The sequence below is a fragment of the Apodemus sylvaticus genome, chromosome 2 (genome assembly GCF_947179515.1).
Source record: "Apodemus sylvaticus chromosome 2, mApoSyl1.1, whole genome shotgun sequence".
Classification (NCBI taxonomy): Eukaryota; Metazoa; Chordata; class Mammalia; order Rodentia; family Muridae; genus Apodemus; species Apodemus sylvaticus.
Window position 1 is genome coordinate 80,090,862 of NC_067473.1, and position 17,224 is coordinate 80,108,085.

Genomic DNA, 17,224 nt, shown 5'->3' on the forward strand with positions numbered 1-17,224 from the left:
AAAGCAAACACAAAGGGATCCACGCCCTTTTGTTTGCCCACAATGTGGGCTTATAGGCCTTGTTCATTTCTGAGTTTCTTTAAAGCCCTGCCTAGAGAAGTGAGTGAGTGAGTGAGTGAGTGAGTGAGTGAGTATGTGAATACCCTCGTGAACTGTTTTCCAGGAGTGGGTGTCTAAGTGGAGAAGCACTTAGCCTTCTGACTTTAGAAGTATCCAAGAAGAGGTGTCACCCACTTTGCAGAGATAATCTGCTGTGCTAAATATCATAAGCAAAGCAACTTGGAAGGAAAGGGTTTATTTAGACACTTATTTATAGGGTATAGTCCATCACTGAGGGAAGGACTTGAGGGTAGGAGCTTGAAGCAGAAGCCAGTAGGAGAATGCTAGTTACTGGCTCGCCTCTCTTGGCTTGCTAAGCTACCATTCTATACAGCTCAGGCCTTCCTCCCGGGCACGGCCTCACCTGTAGTGGCTTGGGCCCTCCAATATGAATTAGCAATCCCCAGGGGTCTCTGTGACCACGGCCAGCAGAGTAACTGGCCTCAGGACATGAGAAGCTAGCTCAGTGTGACTCAGTAGCCAGTACTGGTTCAAACTCAGAGTCTGACCACAAGGCATATTTAAGCACACCACAATTTAAAAAAACAAGTTTCCCGGTGATAAGTAACTCATTCCTATGAGCACAACAAGGCTTAAGACATGAGACTCCATGGAACTCTTTGTAAAGTACAAGTAACATCTTCCATAATGATTAACTGAGAAAACGGGCTCAAGAAAAAGGTCTAGGACAGGACAGTGCCATAGATTGACTGAGACAAAGAAGCCCAAGAGAAGAGTCCGGAGAGGATCGGGTGTGGCCTGGCCACGGGGCTGTTAACCACATCTGTCCCCAGCTTTCCCCTGTTCAGTCTTCTGGGTAGAAAGTCTGTTCTCCCTTTCTCACTGTGAATAGACAACCTCCCCGTGTGTTCAGTGGTCCTGGCTTCTTGGGTGCTCATTTGTGAGCACAAGGACTGACACGCCTTCCACAGCACCCACGAAGATCCCCACTGGCAGTGCAGTGGAGGCAGTCCCTCAGTTGAGATTCCTCCTCAGGGATGCCTAGGCTTGTGTCAAGTTGATAAAAGTAACCAGCAGACATCCTTGCAGTGGTGGAGATAGAGCTAGATGGTTTCTAAGGTCCAGTACTAAAGTCATAAATTGATATGTTCTATATGGAGCAGATGAATTTCAATGGACAAGGAGACATTTTTTCTAGAACAAACAAAACAGCCTCAATATATCTCTTTAGTTTGTTAATTTAAATTAGGATTATTGATGACTGGACTTAGGTATAGGGCTGAGTCAGTTGAACATATATATATTAGACTTTTTGTTGTTTTTCAAAGCAAAGTCTCACTGTTAGTACTGGCTATCCTGGAACTGACTATGTGACCAGTCTACCCTGGAACACACAGAGATCTGCCAGGCTCTGCCTCCCAAGTGTTGTAACCCAATGTCTTATATATACTTAGAGCAACTTCATTATTAACTTGTTACCTTGACATTTTAAAAATAACCAAGATCACCTTGTAGGCATTTTAAGTTGTTCTTTCAGTAGGAAGTTTGCTTTGTGTGTTCTGTTTCAGTAGACTATGAAGTAGGTAGGTGTGCAGGTAGACAGACTACCTTAGCCTTCACGAGTATTAATGTGTACCTTTCTTCCTTGCTGCACCTCTTTTTGTTCAGGGTGTGATTAACAACTCAGTATTAGGCTATTTTATTGGCCGCATCTACCTCTACCTCACGAAGGTTGGAATATCTCCTGATAAACTCCGCTTCCGACAGCACATGGAGAATGAGATGGCCCATTATGCCTGTGACTGCTGGGATGCTGAGTCCAAAACGTCCTATGTGAGTAGCCTGCAGTGGCACTTCACGCAGGTGCTTACTGCTCTTCATGCCAGAGAGGACCAGAGAACTAACCAGACCACAGCTGATAAAAATCTAGAGATCTCCAGGTCACCCCCATCATGTCCTTCCATTTCTCTAAATGAACTGGGTTCCTAATGTTTAGGAATGAAAAGCAGCAGGATGTAGCTGACTCTCTGTATGCGAGTCGGGTCCCAGAGACACCTGAGCGTGGGTGGGGTCCCAGAGACACCTGAGTGTGGGTAGGGTTCCGGAGACACCTGAACCAGACCCTGAGTGTCTGGCCCTCGGTGCTGCGTGGTGGAGAGGCATCTTCACGTCCAGGGAGCGAAGCTGCTGTAGCTGGGGGTCTGTGAGTTACATAAGATCATTGGCTTTGTGTTTTACCTTTATAAAATGACTGGCTCTTTTAGTGTAGTCATCTGTGTTAGCGCAGGCTGGCATAAGCTATCACCCTCTTGCCTCAGCCTTCCCAGTGCTAGGATTATAAGCAGATCTCCAACATTCCTGGTTTCTAGATAACTTTTCTGTGGATAACATGGATGTGTAAATGTGTGATAATATGCATATCTCTAGTGTCTGGATTTTGGTTGTTGTTGGTGGTGGTTGTTTATTTAAATCAGGATCTCATATAGCCCAGGTTATTCTCAAATTACCTATGTAACCAAGGCTAGCCTTATACCTATCCTCCTGTCTCTATCAGTTGGTGGGCTTACAGGCTTACAGTAGCTGTTATTGATGCTGCTATGAATATTTTCTTTTTGCCTTTGTAGATTTAGATAAGAAATACTAAAATCTGTTTGGTATATGTACTGCTCTACTGCTTTTCCTGGGAAATCATACAGAGGTGCTTACTTACCACAGAGAAGGCAAAGGCAAACAGAAGAGACAGTTCCTTTTAAGTTCAGCTTGAGTCACTGAGTGTATTGGGGTTACCTACTTACTAGACCATGAGTGACCTTCAGACTGCTTAATGCCAAAAAGCCCCACTGACAAGTGTAATGGCTGGGGAAAGCTGAGTCACTGCTGTTGTGTGTGCGTCCTGCAGGCAGTTAGTCACACGACCTTCTTTCCCCCAATGATGGCTTATGGCTTAGCTGACGCGGGAAGGGGGCTCCTTAGGAGTTATTTTAGCTTCCTGATTATCTTAAGTTCTGGTGAGTTTCAGTAGCCTCTGGGTCTCCTTGCTCCCTCCAGGAGGAACTAATTGTCCTAGTGCCAGATAGATAGATAGATAGATAGATAGATAGATAGATAGATAGATAGATAGGGCCAGATAGATAGATAGATAGATAGATAGAGCCAGATAGATAGATAGATAGATAGATAGATAGATAGATAGATAGGGCCAGATAGATAGATAGATAGATAGATAGATAGATAGATAGATAGATAGATAGATAGGGCCAGATAGATAGATAGATAGATAGATAGATAGATAGATAGATAGATAGATAGATAGATAGGGCCAGATAGATAGATAGATAGATAGATAGATAGATAGATAGATAGGGCCAGATAGATAGATAGATAGATAGATAGATAGATAGATAGATAGATAGATAGATAGATAGGGCCAGATAGATAGATAGAGCCAGATAGATAGATAGATAGATAGATAGATAGATAGATAGATAGATAGATAGATAGATAGATAGATAGGGCCAGATAGATAGATAGAGCCAGATAGATAGATAGATAGATAGATAGATAGATAGATAGATAGATAGATAGATAGATAGATAGATAGATAGGGCCAGATAGATAGATAGAGCCAGATAGATAGATAGATAGATAGATAGATAGATAGATAGATAGATAGATAGATAGATAGATCTATGTGCCAGATAGATAGATAGATAGATAGATAGATAGATAGATAGATAGATAGATAGATAGATAGAGATAGTAATTATTTTAAGAGTTCAGATATTGTTTCATATCTTTCTGTTCTCATGATTTTTTGGGATTTTCTTATTTTCATAATAAACCAATAAAATATTTAATTTTGTGTAATGAATAACTATTGCCTTTCTCTTTTTCATCCCATTCTATTGGTTTAATTTAAAGTATCATTAAAGCACACAGGGTGTCAGTTGAGATTCTGACCCTGGCCTGGCCTGCCTTTCAACCACTTTACTTTCTTGTTCATTTACATTTCTTGCTGTTACAAGCCATGCTCCTTCGAAGTGCTTTACATCATCTTATGCAATCCTCTGCATCTCTTCTCTTTCTGAGGATGCTCTAATGCATAGAGGCAAGGCTCTCCCAGGCCTTAGACTGGAGCGGTAGTGGAGCTGGTTTATAGTCTAAACTATGTGACTTCAAGCCTGTGTTCTTGACCCTCGTGCTTTCTAGACTTTCTTGTTCTTACATAGAACATCTGGAAGGTTGTGTCTTGGTTTATACTCTTGCAACAAAATACAACAAATTTCTAGAAGGTAGCAGTCCAGGAATAGAATCTGGTATGCTCTGGTTTGATTAAGACTGCCATCTTTTCTTCTTGCTTGTTGGAAAGAGGGCAGGATAGCTCTCTGCTGAACTCTCTAATGAGGAACACTTACCCGATGATTAGAATTCTGCTCTTGTGACCTAGTGACCTCCTAAAGGCACCTCGTGTGCTGTCACATTGGAAGTTAGGATGTCATGTAGGAATTTATGAGTGATACTGTCAGTCCATTGTATGTTACTTGAAAATAGTTGGTGCCTTAGGTATTAAAAAGAAATGGAGTCTGACACCTCTGGTCCCTCTGAACCTTTACCCACATTTTTATGAGTTTCTTTCTGTTCAGTCATGTGAACTAACTGAGCACCAGGACTTACAGCCATGCCCAGTTAGCCAGCCTGGAAAATAAAGCCACTTCATATACAGTGTAAATTCTCTATGGACCTTATAGATCTGTTACTGCCTCATGTATGAAACTATTCTCTTTAATAATTTACATTGAATTTAGTAATTCAGTTATCCTGGAGTATTCGGAAGGATTAGTTGCCATCTGGATGCTTTCATGAGCAAGGCCAGTGTGAGTCGTGAGTGAGTTGGTTAGTTCTGTCTTCCAGGGCTGGATCGAGATTGTGGGATGTGCTGACCGGTCTTGCTACGACCTCGCCTGCCATGCTCGAGCCACCAAAGTTCCACTAGTCGCTGAGAAACCCCTGAAAGAACCCATATCCTTTCTGGCCACTCCAAAACTAAGGCTAAAGGCGTGCGAGGCCCAGTTTGTCCCTTGTTCTTTGGATGAACGTAGAGCTTTGGAGTTCGTTTTAAGTGTCCCTCGTTGCTTCTTTCCTGGTCTCTGTTTAAGATATAATGAATACCACAGCATTAGACCTTAAAAGACATACGTGTAGAAGTATGCTCAGAATGTCTTCTGGGGTGCTACTTTTTCCAGATGTTTCCAACATGCCTTTTCTGCACATGTACCAGTGTACCCCTAGATAGAGCACATCTGGTAAGTATTGTTCTCATAAAGCCTAGAGCTATTTTAAGATAGTTTAGCTCTCTATCTTTTTATAATCGAATAGGACTTCGCTTCTCTATCTTGTACAGAGATTATGAGCCAGTTCTTAGGATCGACTAGTGACAAAACCAGATTTTTTAAAATTACTTTTTTTTATTGTTTGTGCTTTTGGTGCAGCACCTATGTGGAGGTCAGAGAATAATTTACAGGATCCACTTTCCTCCTTTCATCATGTGGGTCCCAGGGATTTAATTCAGTTTATCATCTTGGAAGGAAGCACCTTTTCCCACTGAGCCACCTTACTGGCCAAAGATGTTACCAGATGATTTTATGCTATGGATTGAAATATATTGCAGATTAGATAAAATCCTTTATTTCACTGGAATCTTAGAAATCTTTGTTAATGATATTCATTTATTTATTATTTCTTCATGTGTCATGTGTGTACATATTCATGTGTGGGTGTATGTGGATATGTGTGTGGGAACCAGATGTCCACATAAAATGTCTTTCTCTATTGCTCTGTACCACATTTTTTGAGATAATCCCACACTGAAAATGGAGATCACTGATTTCATCAAGACTGGGCATGCAGCAGCTTTGAGGAGTGCTGCTGTCTCTCCCTCCAGGCCTGGAAGTGTAGGCATGGGCAGCCATGCTTGGTTCTTATGTGGATGGTGGGCATTTATTCTGTGATCCTCAGGCTTGTGGGGAATCACTTTACTGGCTGAACCACACCACCACCACCACGCCCCCCCACCCCCAGTTCATTTTGTGAATAAATAAGAGTCTGGGGTGCTAATGCTGGCAGGACTGGGTGGTGGCTTTTAAGTTAGTGTGATTGAGTATTTCAAGATAATTTTCCAAAATTCTAAAGCTGTGCTGTGGTGTGATTCCTTGACTGTTTCATACAAAACAGTTAACATTGTACAGTTTGAGCCCAACAAGGGAGCCGTGGGAAAAGCGTACAAGAAAGAGGCAAAGCTGGTGCTGGAGTACCTCAGCGCCTGTGACGAGTGCTACGTTACGGAGATGGAGCTGCTGCTGAGGGAGAAAGGGTAAGCGTCCTCAGGCTCTGAGAGCAGGGGCATGCATGATAGGTTGTTTCTTGAAGGCCTTTGACAGGTAAGTGCTATATCTATGTCTTAGTTGTATTTAAATAACTGTTAGAATTTTGACAGCATATTCTAGAAATATATTTGAAACAAATAGGATCTTTTTGTTATCTTTATGAACAGTATGCTGGGTTTATTCCTCAGCATCTCAGAAGAACCAGCAGGAACAGGTTCTTTTCTAGTGATTTTCAGGGCAGAGACTACTTGTCTTGAGTTAGATTAGAAGCTAATCTGACTTTTTTAATAAGAGGCATAGAATACTCTGTAATCATAAACATAAATATAAAGGCAACAGAGAGTAGTCATTAAAGAAATATAACCAAATTTAGCACCAAATAATGTAGAAGCTACAGTAATAGAAAATTATTGTACATCTATAAAAGCAATATCATATGACTCCTGATAATGATTAGTTCAAAGGAAGGCCCAGAAACAACTAACATGAGTAGTAAATACATAAATGTGGTGCGGCAGCTGTAAATGTGTTTCATGTGCTCATGAATATAACAGAAGGGCTGGAGAGGTGGCTCAGCAGGGAAGAGCTGCCGGTCCAGGGCCCCTCTGCCCACATACAGTACACGCCCACATGAACAAGCTTGTAATGAAGAGTACAGGAGAGTGCAGAAGTCGTAAAAAGTGGGAGCATAAACATGAACCCCAACTGGTACCTGGAGTTGCCGCCTCACTGTATGGCCACAGTGGATGTGGCAGTGCAGAGGCTGACTGAATTTACACATGCAGCCTCGGAAGTTATCCATGGACCACCAAAAGTAAGGGTTTGGGATGCCATGGGCCAGTGCCACACAGAGAAGTATGTGTGTGATAGTCACAGTGTAGAGCAAACAGCCGTGATGTGGCAGGAAGAAAGTGTCAGATTTAAGAGCTGAACCCAGTCAGGCTGAAGATTAATCACAAAAGGACACAGAAAACCCAAATTGTTAAAAACCATGTATAAAAAGAGAAATCTTTAAGCAGCCAGTGGGGAAGAGTCATCATATAACAGACAAGAAAGATAATTTAGAGTTCTCGTCCAAGTGATAGAAGCCGGAACACTGGGTTGCCTTTAGTTGTCTAGATCCAAATGTACAAACACAATAGACTCGGCAATACTGTCAAGCAAAGCCAAAGCTCCAGAAAGTGTGGGTGCAGAGCTTTAAACACGGGAAATGCATGCGGAGCATGAATATGTTGTAAGGTCTTTAGAGAGACGGGGCTGAGCACTGGGCAGATGGCCCAGAGGATTAGATGCTTACTGTGCAAGCATGAGAATGTGAGTTTCCATCCCGACCCCCATGTACACGCTAGGCGTGGTGCAATGCATCTGTAACCCCAGCACTGCTGATTTCGGGGGCTCGAAAGGTATATCTCCCCCCCCCCCCCACACACACACACAAACATTGGCCTTATTACACACCCTCATGGACAACCCTGCTTGTGCAGAACAAACTATTTAAAGCAAAAACGTTGTTACGGAGTTTATGCATGGAAATAAAATGCATACTAAAGTAAGAGGAAAATGAGCAAAGAGCAGATAAAATCTCCGTGAGTGGGAGATCTGTTCTAAATGTCAGTGCTTAGCTGGAGATGAAATGCGGTAAGTGCTGCAATACAGCCGCTGAGTGTCCGTCTGTGCTCTTCACAAGTTCCTGGCCTCATTAATGGGGTTTTCACCAAACTGATTTCAGTAGTAATACAGAAATAGGTCTAAAAGAGGGAATATATATAGAGAGAATATTTCCTATGTATAATATGTATTTATGTGTTACATATTAACATATGTTAAAAAAAAAGTTAACTCCAGGAAATGGCTATTAGGTGAACCCAGGGCGCTTCATAATGATGAAGGTGGTTACCCAGGAGGTCATGTCATTCCTGAATAGTACACAACTACAACCAAACTTACGATGCACACACGATGAAACTGAAGACAGTGAAGTGACTTCAGTTACTGTGGATTTCTGCTGTGGTAAATCAGCAGACTGAGCAGCAGACACAGTAGGAATTACAAGACACAGACTGTTCATGGCCGTGTGTGGAGCAGCCGTTAAGGTGCACTAGAGCACTGCCGTTCCTCCCTCTTGTTGTTGTTGTTCTGGTTTCAGGGAGGTGGGTTGAAACAACAGCAAAAATACTCAAATGAAACAAAACCAAAGACACAGTACACAAGAGACCACCTAGGGCCAGCAAACCCTGAAATATTTTGTGACTTGGCTTTCACTGAAATGCTGCTTCCCAAGCCTGTCATAGACCATGGTTACACGCGAACCTGGGAAAGACACTTTATGGCAATGATTGACAGAGTATTGATTGTAATTGAGAGTAGACACAGAGGAGAGGGACTTGGGAACTCTGAGAGCATGGTGGTTGTGTTATACCATTTGTTAATGACTGTCCTGGCTGTGCAAGACCATTTGCCGGCTTTAATCTCAAGCTGTCTTCTTGCTGATGCTAACTGTTCTATATGTGCTTCCTACTGTACAGTTAGACTCACAACACTCTGCATAAACACAGATTTCAAACCAGTAGTTACTACAGGAAACTATCCATATGAGGCAGAAGACTGATTGGGAGACACCCGCAGAATGTAATGTTAACAAGTAGCCTCTACATATCTTCAAGACAGCCACATGAGGGCTCTGTTTCCTAGTCCTGTGCTGCCATCAGGCTAGAGAAGTACAGACTTTATAATGGCTGGAGAAAATGGCTGGAATGTAGGCCCTGTAGCGTGCCCTTGGTAACCAGTAACTGGGACATGGACGTATCACAGCCATGGTGAGAACGTTTTATATTCACATAGCAAAGAGTCAGAAAACTTGTTTATTGATGTTCACTTACTTTATTCTGGGGTCTATAGTTGCTGGGATGGTATGTAGAATAGTGGTCATTTTAATTGCAGAGTTATTTTGGACAAATGTGTTTACTCTAAGATAGTTGCTTTTCCTTTTTGTTTTTGTTTTTTACTTTTAAGTTGTTATATTTAATCTTGACTTTAAGATCAGAGGACTTTGTCACTAAATCACTGTATAAAATGAGCAACATTTTTTGAGATCCTCTCTGAGATATACAGTTTAGTGCCAGTGTATGGAGAATGTTTAACTTGGTGGTCATTTCACAAGTTGTCATCTAGAGAGAAGACCAAATTGTGTTAGCGTTTAAGAAGGCTGGCTCAGCGTCCTGGAGAAGGGGTATGTGCTCCAGCTGCTGTTTAATGTGTTTTGTCTTTTTTTTCCCCTCTCTCTCTGTAGGGAATTCACTATTGAAACTGAAGGAAAAACATTTCAGTTAACAAAAGACATGGTCAGTGTGAAGAGATTCCAGAAAACACTACATGGTAATTTATTAGAACAGTAAAGAAACAAAAACCAGCCATCATTTCTGAACTTTAAAAAAAAATAAGTTTTGTGACATTAAAATTACATAAGTTTTAAAGAGAGAGGCAGCTTGGTGGGTGTGGAACACTCGTGCCAACCGGAAAAGGCAGGCACTTTTGTGTTGCCTAAGCTGAGGTAGAGAGAGTGAAATCTCTGAAAACATGCCTACGGTCAGGAAACAGTGTCGTCAATGAGTTAAGGCATTTTTTTCTTCGCCCTGCTCTGCTTCGTTGGGGGGTTTGGTCGCGCAGCATTTGAATTAGGCAATGCACATTTTGGAGCCCACCACACACGAAGCTTGCTTGGCTTTGAAGCGAAGCTCCCAGGAACTGCTGAAGAGCTGTAGGATGGGCGGGCCAGCTGGTCCCGGAACCAGCAGGGCAGAGCATGGCAGAGCAGGGCGACACTGTGTCCCGGCAGCTGCCCCTGAGCCTCTGCCCACCATCACTCAGATGACACTCCAAAGGTTGGGAGAAAAAAGTACCTTGATTGTCTTTCTAAACCGCATTTTCCCTTGTGGTGCTAAGGATTGAGCTGGGCCGTGTTCGTGCTAGGTGGGCCAGTGGCCTGAGCCGTGGTTCACAGGGCTGCTTCATCTTTCCCCTTTCTTTTGTACTGGTGCGTGGCTGTCACCACAGTTTGTTATGCAGGCGGTGCTGATGGTGTCTGACAGGGCACTCAGCCAGCATGATACATCTTAGGATGCTGAGGGCGGGAGAGACTAGTGGAAGCACATTTTATGTGAAGGGAAAGCACTTTCATGGCAAGTGTGCCATAACAAAGACTCAGACAAAAGAAACAGCCTTGCTGCCTGGCAGTGGTGATGCATGCCTTTAATCCCAGCACTCAGGAGAGAGACAGAGGCATGTGTATCTCTGAGTTCAAGGCCAGCCTCATCTGTAGAGCTAGTTCTAGGACAGCCAGGGCTACATAGAGAAGGAACCCTGTCTTTAAAAAAATAAAAAAATAAAAATAAAAAAAACCTACCAGTCAAACAAAAGAAATGACCTCTGTAGAACTGAACTGTTGGCCCTGGTTATCTCCTTACCCACAGAGAAGGGACTAACTCCCCAAGGCCTGGCTAGTGCTGCTTCTCCATGTAGTAACCAGTACATTTCCTGAGTGTGGCCTAGAGGGGGAGCCGTAGGGCCCTGTAGAATGTGTTTGGTAGGATATTGAGTCCTGAGCAGACTCTACCTTCAATGTTTCCTGACCCCAGAGTGGTAGTAACTAGGTCTTACCTAGTTGTCCAGGGCTGGCCTTAAAGTTGCTCTAGCAATTCTCCTGCCTCAGCCTGATTATAAGCTTGCATCACCAGACCTGCTGTAAAGGTATTTGAGTTTGCTTGTTTGTTTACGTGGTTTGTTTTTTATGTATATGGGCATTTTGCCTGCATGTATGTTTGCGGACCACATGTGTGCCTGGAGACCAGAAGAGGGCTTCAGACGCCCTGAAACTAGAGTCACTAATAGTGTATGGAGAATGTTTAACTTGGTGGAGCTGGAAATCTAACGTGGGTCCTCTGAAAGAGCAGCTGCTGCCCTGCGCTCCTGAGCGCTCTCCAGTTCCCGTAGTCAGTTTCACAAATTCTTTAATGAAAGCTCCAGGTCTGTTAGTTTTCTAGAAAGGCAGAGCAGGGGGTAGAGCACAGTGTGGCTGTCGCTGTTCAGAGCTTATCGATTAGAGAGCCGCTCCTAGGACACACGCTTCATTTTTGTGATGTGTGAATTTGTGATGTGTGATGGGTTGAAAATTCTTTGACTTAACTTTCCCTTTAAAGGGGCCATATTTCTTATGAGCACATAGATCTTCTGAGTGCACTCTTCCTGCTGTACAGAGATCACAGCCCAGCTAGCTTTAGGGTAGTTGTAGTGCCAAGGATTATTAAGGACTGTGATTTGTATCCTGTGGTTCTTGAGAGAGCATTACTAAACTGTCTCTGTTTTGCAGTGGAGGAAGTCGTTCCGAGTGTAATCGAGCCCTCCTTTGGCCTGGGCAGGATCATGTATACCATCCTGGAGCATACATTCCACGTCCGAGAGGGCGATGAGCAGAGAACGGTGAGCCGCGCCTGGGATGAGTTTGTAGGCGGGGCTTTCCCGGCATTCGAGCGTTGGGGCAGTGGGAGCTTAGCAAAGACTTCCCACCCTTCACGGCTTCTCGTCACTTGATGAGCCCACGTGTGGCTCCGTGCCACACTTCCACTCTCCTCGCCCTTGTGAGCCTTCCTTGTCGTCTCCCTGGCTGTGGAGGGTGTACTCCTGTAGCTGCTAGCAGATTTCCAGGAAGATGATCAGAGGCTAGCTACAAACGAGAGAGCTTTTGTCTGTCTTATTGATTAAAGAAACAGTCTCATTTACATGGAGTCCAAAGCTGAGCACACACACGCACGCGGCTATCCACCCACCCACGGTTCTTTGTAAAGCATCAAACAGGCGTTGAAGAACGAACTGGTGGATTCTTGGTGCCTGAGTTCTAGAAAGTCTGACACACCGTTCTGCTTACCTAATGCAGTTGCCCTTTTAATCTCTGCTGAAGCTACATCTTCATCCTGACATGAGGAAGTAGCTGTCCTTCATTTGGCCAATAGTAAGAGCCTGGCCCAGACAGCAGGGATACCGTGAAGACACAGCGTGTCAAGGAGCGATGCTGTGCCTAACTGAAGGGGCTGCTTGGGTGCCAATTTTGCTTCATGCTTTCCTGCTTATTTTTCTAATAGAAAGGTTTTTACATTTTAAGAAAAAAAGTCTTTTGGCTGTATTTTTGAATTGAACAATATTGATATAACTAGAGCTTTAATAGACATTTCATAAAGGCTAAACAAGAATAAATTAGTCACACTATTATGAATTGCATAGTCCCTCCATGAAGAGAAATTTGATTAGGCTGTGGGAAGCCAAAAATGTTTCTGAACTATTAGCACCCACTTACTTAATCCATTTGCCTACAAATTTAGTATGAAAACATTTCTAGTGAAATTGGGGGAAAAATCAGTAAAGGCAAGTTCCTGCTTGATTCTGTAAACTAGAATTCTCCAGACTGAAGGAGGGAGCTGTGCTGTTGGCCTCTGCGCTGCTCCAAGGTTCCTTGTAGCGGGTACTAATAGCTGCCTGACGTCAGGGAGTAAATAAGTTTGAAGCAGGAGCTAGCCTCGGCTCTGTCACACAGTGATTCGATGGGACACTGCACGCACCCCCAGGCCGTGTGGTCTTGCCTTCAAATGAACCTTTCGTTCGGGTACCGTTGAAGAACCCTTCAGCTCTCCCCTCCTACCCAAACAGCCTGCAGAAAGCTGGCTCGCCTGCGGCAGAGCATCTGCTGCCTGTGATCTCGAGTTCGTGCACAGCACAGGAGGGTTGGACTCCTGTATACAGATAGAAGATCTGGTATTTTGATAGTGAAGTGGCTTAAGTTACCTACCAAGTATAACTACTTTGTGCTTTAGGACAATACCAGTTGCTTATAAACTAACATTTGGATTTCTTTCTTTTCAAACCGTCTAGTTCTTCAGTTTCCCTGCTGTGGTTGCTCCGTTCAAATGTTCCGTCCTTCCGCTGAGCCAGAACCAAGAGTTTATGCCATTTGTCAAGGAATTATGTAAGCAAATCCAATTGGGTAATCTCCATGGGAACACCATCTCGCAGACTCGGTTTTACAGAACATATCATTTGTTTGAGCAAAAGCATAGATTGACTATGGATAAATGAGATTTTAGCCTCTGCTTATATTTATAACAGAGCATACTTGCTCAGATGCCTTAGCCCTGGGTGAGTCGGGAGTCAGACTCAAGGGTTCCCTGCTGCCCTTATTTCCCTGGTCCTCTCTTCCCCAACCCTAGTGGACTGTAGCACCATGCTGGATCTGCAGCGCTGGGAGGGGTCCGGGAGTGCTGGCCCTTCCTTCTGGGTTTTGAAAACAGAAGCCTGTGTGAGCAGCGCAGGGCCCTGCAGGCAGAGATGCACATCAGTGTTCCACCTCAGCCCCAGAAGGTCCCGTGCAGCTGTCGGGAGGAGAAAGTGGGGCAGCCTGGGCTCCTGCAGGGACCTAGTGAACACCCGCGTAGCTGGGACTTGCTGCTCTCTAGTCTCAGGGCCCTCTGTTTCCCGAGCTCCCGAGGCTGCGTTCACATGACACTGCACTATCTCACCCTTGTCTTACCTGTTTTGAATAGCGGAAGCTCTGACCAGGAATGGCGTGTCTCATAAAGTAGATGATTCCTCCGGGTCTATTGGAAGGCGCTATGCAAGAACGGATGAGATTGGCGTGGCCTTTGGCATCACCATTGACTTCGATACCGTGAACAAGACCCCCCACACGGCAACTCTGAGGGACCGAGACTCCATGAGACAGATAAGGGCAGAGGTGACTGGTCTTCTGACACATTTAGTCTTAGATATGTTCACAGCTTCTTACTGACTTGGATTGGACTTTGATATATTTATATTCTTGGTTTTATTTTTCGTAATATTAATGATTGATTGGTATTAGACAAAGCCCAGATTCCCACAACTGTTTGGTTTAATTATGAAAATACCCATTAGCATTTCTCTAATATTGTATAGTCGTTTGGATTCCTCTCGCTCCTTCTCCAGCAGTTCGTTTTTACACTTGGTTGTTTATTAGGCAAGAGAAATGTCATCCCGTGAGGCTGTTGCCATAGTTTTACTGGCGAGCTTTGGGGACTTAGCCATCTTTATCATTATATTTCTATAGAAACGTAAAAATGCGTGTATAAACTTAGTGTTAGCCCTTTGGAGATGAATATTCCTGTAATTTTGTGTAAAGTGCAAGGACCAGTGGGGTAGGACAAGCCCAGAAGGGTGGCTGAGTGGTTCAGGAGGGGGCTGGAGGGGGCACTGTCACTGGCAATTGCCTGGCTAACATATTAACTTTGGACAGGTATTTATTTAGAGTGCTTATTAGTATTCAGCTTGTTAGAGTTATGATAAGGAAAATAGAAATAAAAACTGCTTTTATCCAAAAGGGTTTCATAACTCCTGGCCTTCTGGCCTGTCTTTATACACCAGTCCTGGCTGCTCTGTACCACACTCCCAGAGGCTGCCTTTCTGTGTGAGTCCCAGTCAGCCTCAGCATCAGCATTTCCTGGGAACTCGCTAGAGCTTCTTAATCTCCACCCCAAACCTGCCACCCATTAGCTGGGGGTGGGGAAGAGTAGCAGAACGCTTTAACAGGCTCTACATAGGCTGGTTTTCCAGGCCTGACTTTGTAAACCACTGCTGGAGGCCACTGTCACTTGCGTATGGCTGGGCAGCAGCTGGCTCTGCTGCACCGCATAGACTTAATTAAATGCAGGAGTTAAATGTAACAGGCGTGAAATAACCTGAGATATGGAATGGGGTGAGAAGCTTACGGCAGTGCTGAGCTGTGTAGGGAGCTGGGAGGCTTCGTGGCCTTGAGAGCAAAGACCCCAGCCTGGGAGGGGTGAGCATAATTGAGAAAACAAACACAGCTTGGAAGGGACGTCGTCTTGTGTGTATACGAGGTGTGCCCGGTGTCATAAATAGATGGTGCTTGCTCTGTACTGCATATAAGGGTTCCTGAATTCAGGGCAGGTACTTGGCACAAATGCAAAGTTGGCTAATGCGTGGGCTTCCTTTCTCTCCCAGGTCTCTGAACTGCCCGCTGTGGTCCGTGATCTGGCCAATGGCAGCATCGCCTGGGCTGATGTGGAGGCCAGGTACCCCCTCTTCGAAGGGCAAGAGACTGGCAAGAAGGACACAGTAGAGGAATGACAACAGCTGGCCACTCGTGACCACCGAGCTAAGAAATAACTCATCATGTCCACCACACAGAACACTGGGACTGCTTCCAGGGAAGATTTTTCCTCGGTGGCTGCTTGATTTTACCCCCACAATTAAAGTTGAAGGAATTCTGAAGAAATTTATAATCCATCTGTTGTGTTTCCAATTTTTTAGCAGAGACATTTCTCTCAGACATTAGATGTGCTTGTGTTTAACACAATACAGCTTTTAAAATTAACAGTTTTATTCAGGTATAGTTTCTATGCTACAAATTCTTTTAAGTGTGTAATATAGTGTACTTACACTATATACACTATATAGTCCAACTTTAGAACATTTATATCCCAAAGAATTCTTATGCCCATTTGTCATAAGCTTCTGTCGCCACCTCAGCTCCCAGCAGGCATAAGTCAGTGATCTGTAGATGAGCAGGTGATTCTCTGTGCCAGAGAGACAGCTGTCTCCAGGAGGTGAGTGGCTTCTGGGAAAGGCTCAGTGCATGGAGAAGGCTGAAGGATTTTTGTCTACTCTGTATTTTAGAAGTCACTGGGTTCTTGAGGCCAAAGGAGACGCAAGTTGCTCTGCCTTAACAGTTCCCAGTATCCTATAGTTGTTTTGTAGTTTGGACTTTGCTGCTAGTACATTTTTGTGTAGAACATTGAGACACCATGTACTTACCTAAGAAACAAATTCAGAGAAGTATGATTTGTAGAATTAAGGCCCCATCTGGCCTCCCAGCTCTTTCCTGTCTAGGTCTGGCACTGCTGGCCTCCAGAGGGCCTGGCCACCCTTGCAGTACTGAACACACTGCTGCCGGTGGCAGGGTCTCAGCAAAGATCCTGGACAGTGGGGATTAGTTCACAGGGTGGAGACTGGCGTGTTAAGCATTTTAGGGAAGCCTCAGCCCTAGCCCTCAGCATTGAGTTTATGAACAAACCTTGTTGGGAAGAAATCCTTGTATGAAGGCTGATTTGTCTTGTGTCTGGTGCTTCTGTGAGCATTTGTTATTAAATTAGAATGAACTTTACTTAAGTGAACTCATTGTCCAGGGATCCCTCTCACCTCACGTTCTTAGACATTAGCATTCTCCCTTCCTTCTTCCCATGGACTTCCCTTTACAGCACGTTTCACCATAGCAAAGCAATCAGCACAGACTGATGAGCTCAGTAGGATGGGAAGACATATTAAACCTATCATGAGATTTACCTACCTTGTACCATAAAGGGATTCCAGCTAAATTTAAAGCTCTCTTCTGTTTGGCCCGCTAATCACGAGCTACAGTCTGTGTGTGATCCGCAAGGCCACCTTCCTCTGCTCTGCCTCTAGGTGTAGGCGTGCAATCCTCCCCAGAGAACCACGCCTTCTCAACGTTGGATTTCCCCAGGGAAGGACCATGGGCGTGGATGGCTTTTGCACCCGACTCACTGGACTTAAGCACATGTGTGCAAGGCAGGCGCTGTGCTCTAGATGCGCAGGCCTTTTGCGCACACTGCTGCTCATGCCCATTAGTTTAAAGCCCACATATTTCTTGATGTTCTCTAAGACTTTTAGATTTAAAAAACATTTTTGTTTCAAACCTGTGCATCAAACGCCAAGCTGAACAT

General features: G+C 44.2%; 1 protein-coding gene across 1 annotated transcript in view; it reads left to right on the plus strand.

The window, feature by feature from the left end:
- The window catches only part of Gars1 (glycyl-tRNA synthetase 1), a 39,073-nt gene extending 23,303 nt beyond the window's left edge, over nt 1-15,770 (plus strand). The window contains exons 10-17 of the mRNA XM_052173777.1: nt 1,729-1,893; nt 4,972-5,084; nt 6,290-6,430; nt 9,733-9,818; nt 11,809-11,918; nt 13,362-13,455; nt 14,030-14,220; nt 15,486-15,770. Of these exons, the coding sequence (XP_052029737.1) occupies nt 1,729-1,893; nt 4,972-5,084; nt 6,290-6,430; nt 9,733-9,818; nt 11,809-11,918; nt 13,362-13,455; nt 14,030-14,220; nt 15,486-15,611 (1,026 nt within the window). The 3' untranslated portion in view covers nt 15,612-15,770. The remainder of the gene's footprint in view (nt 1-1,728; nt 1,894-4,971; nt 5,085-6,289; nt 6,431-9,732; nt 9,819-11,808; nt 11,919-13,361; nt 13,456-14,029; nt 14,221-15,485) is intronic.
- Nucleotides 15,771-17,224: the final 1,454 nt, after the last annotated feature.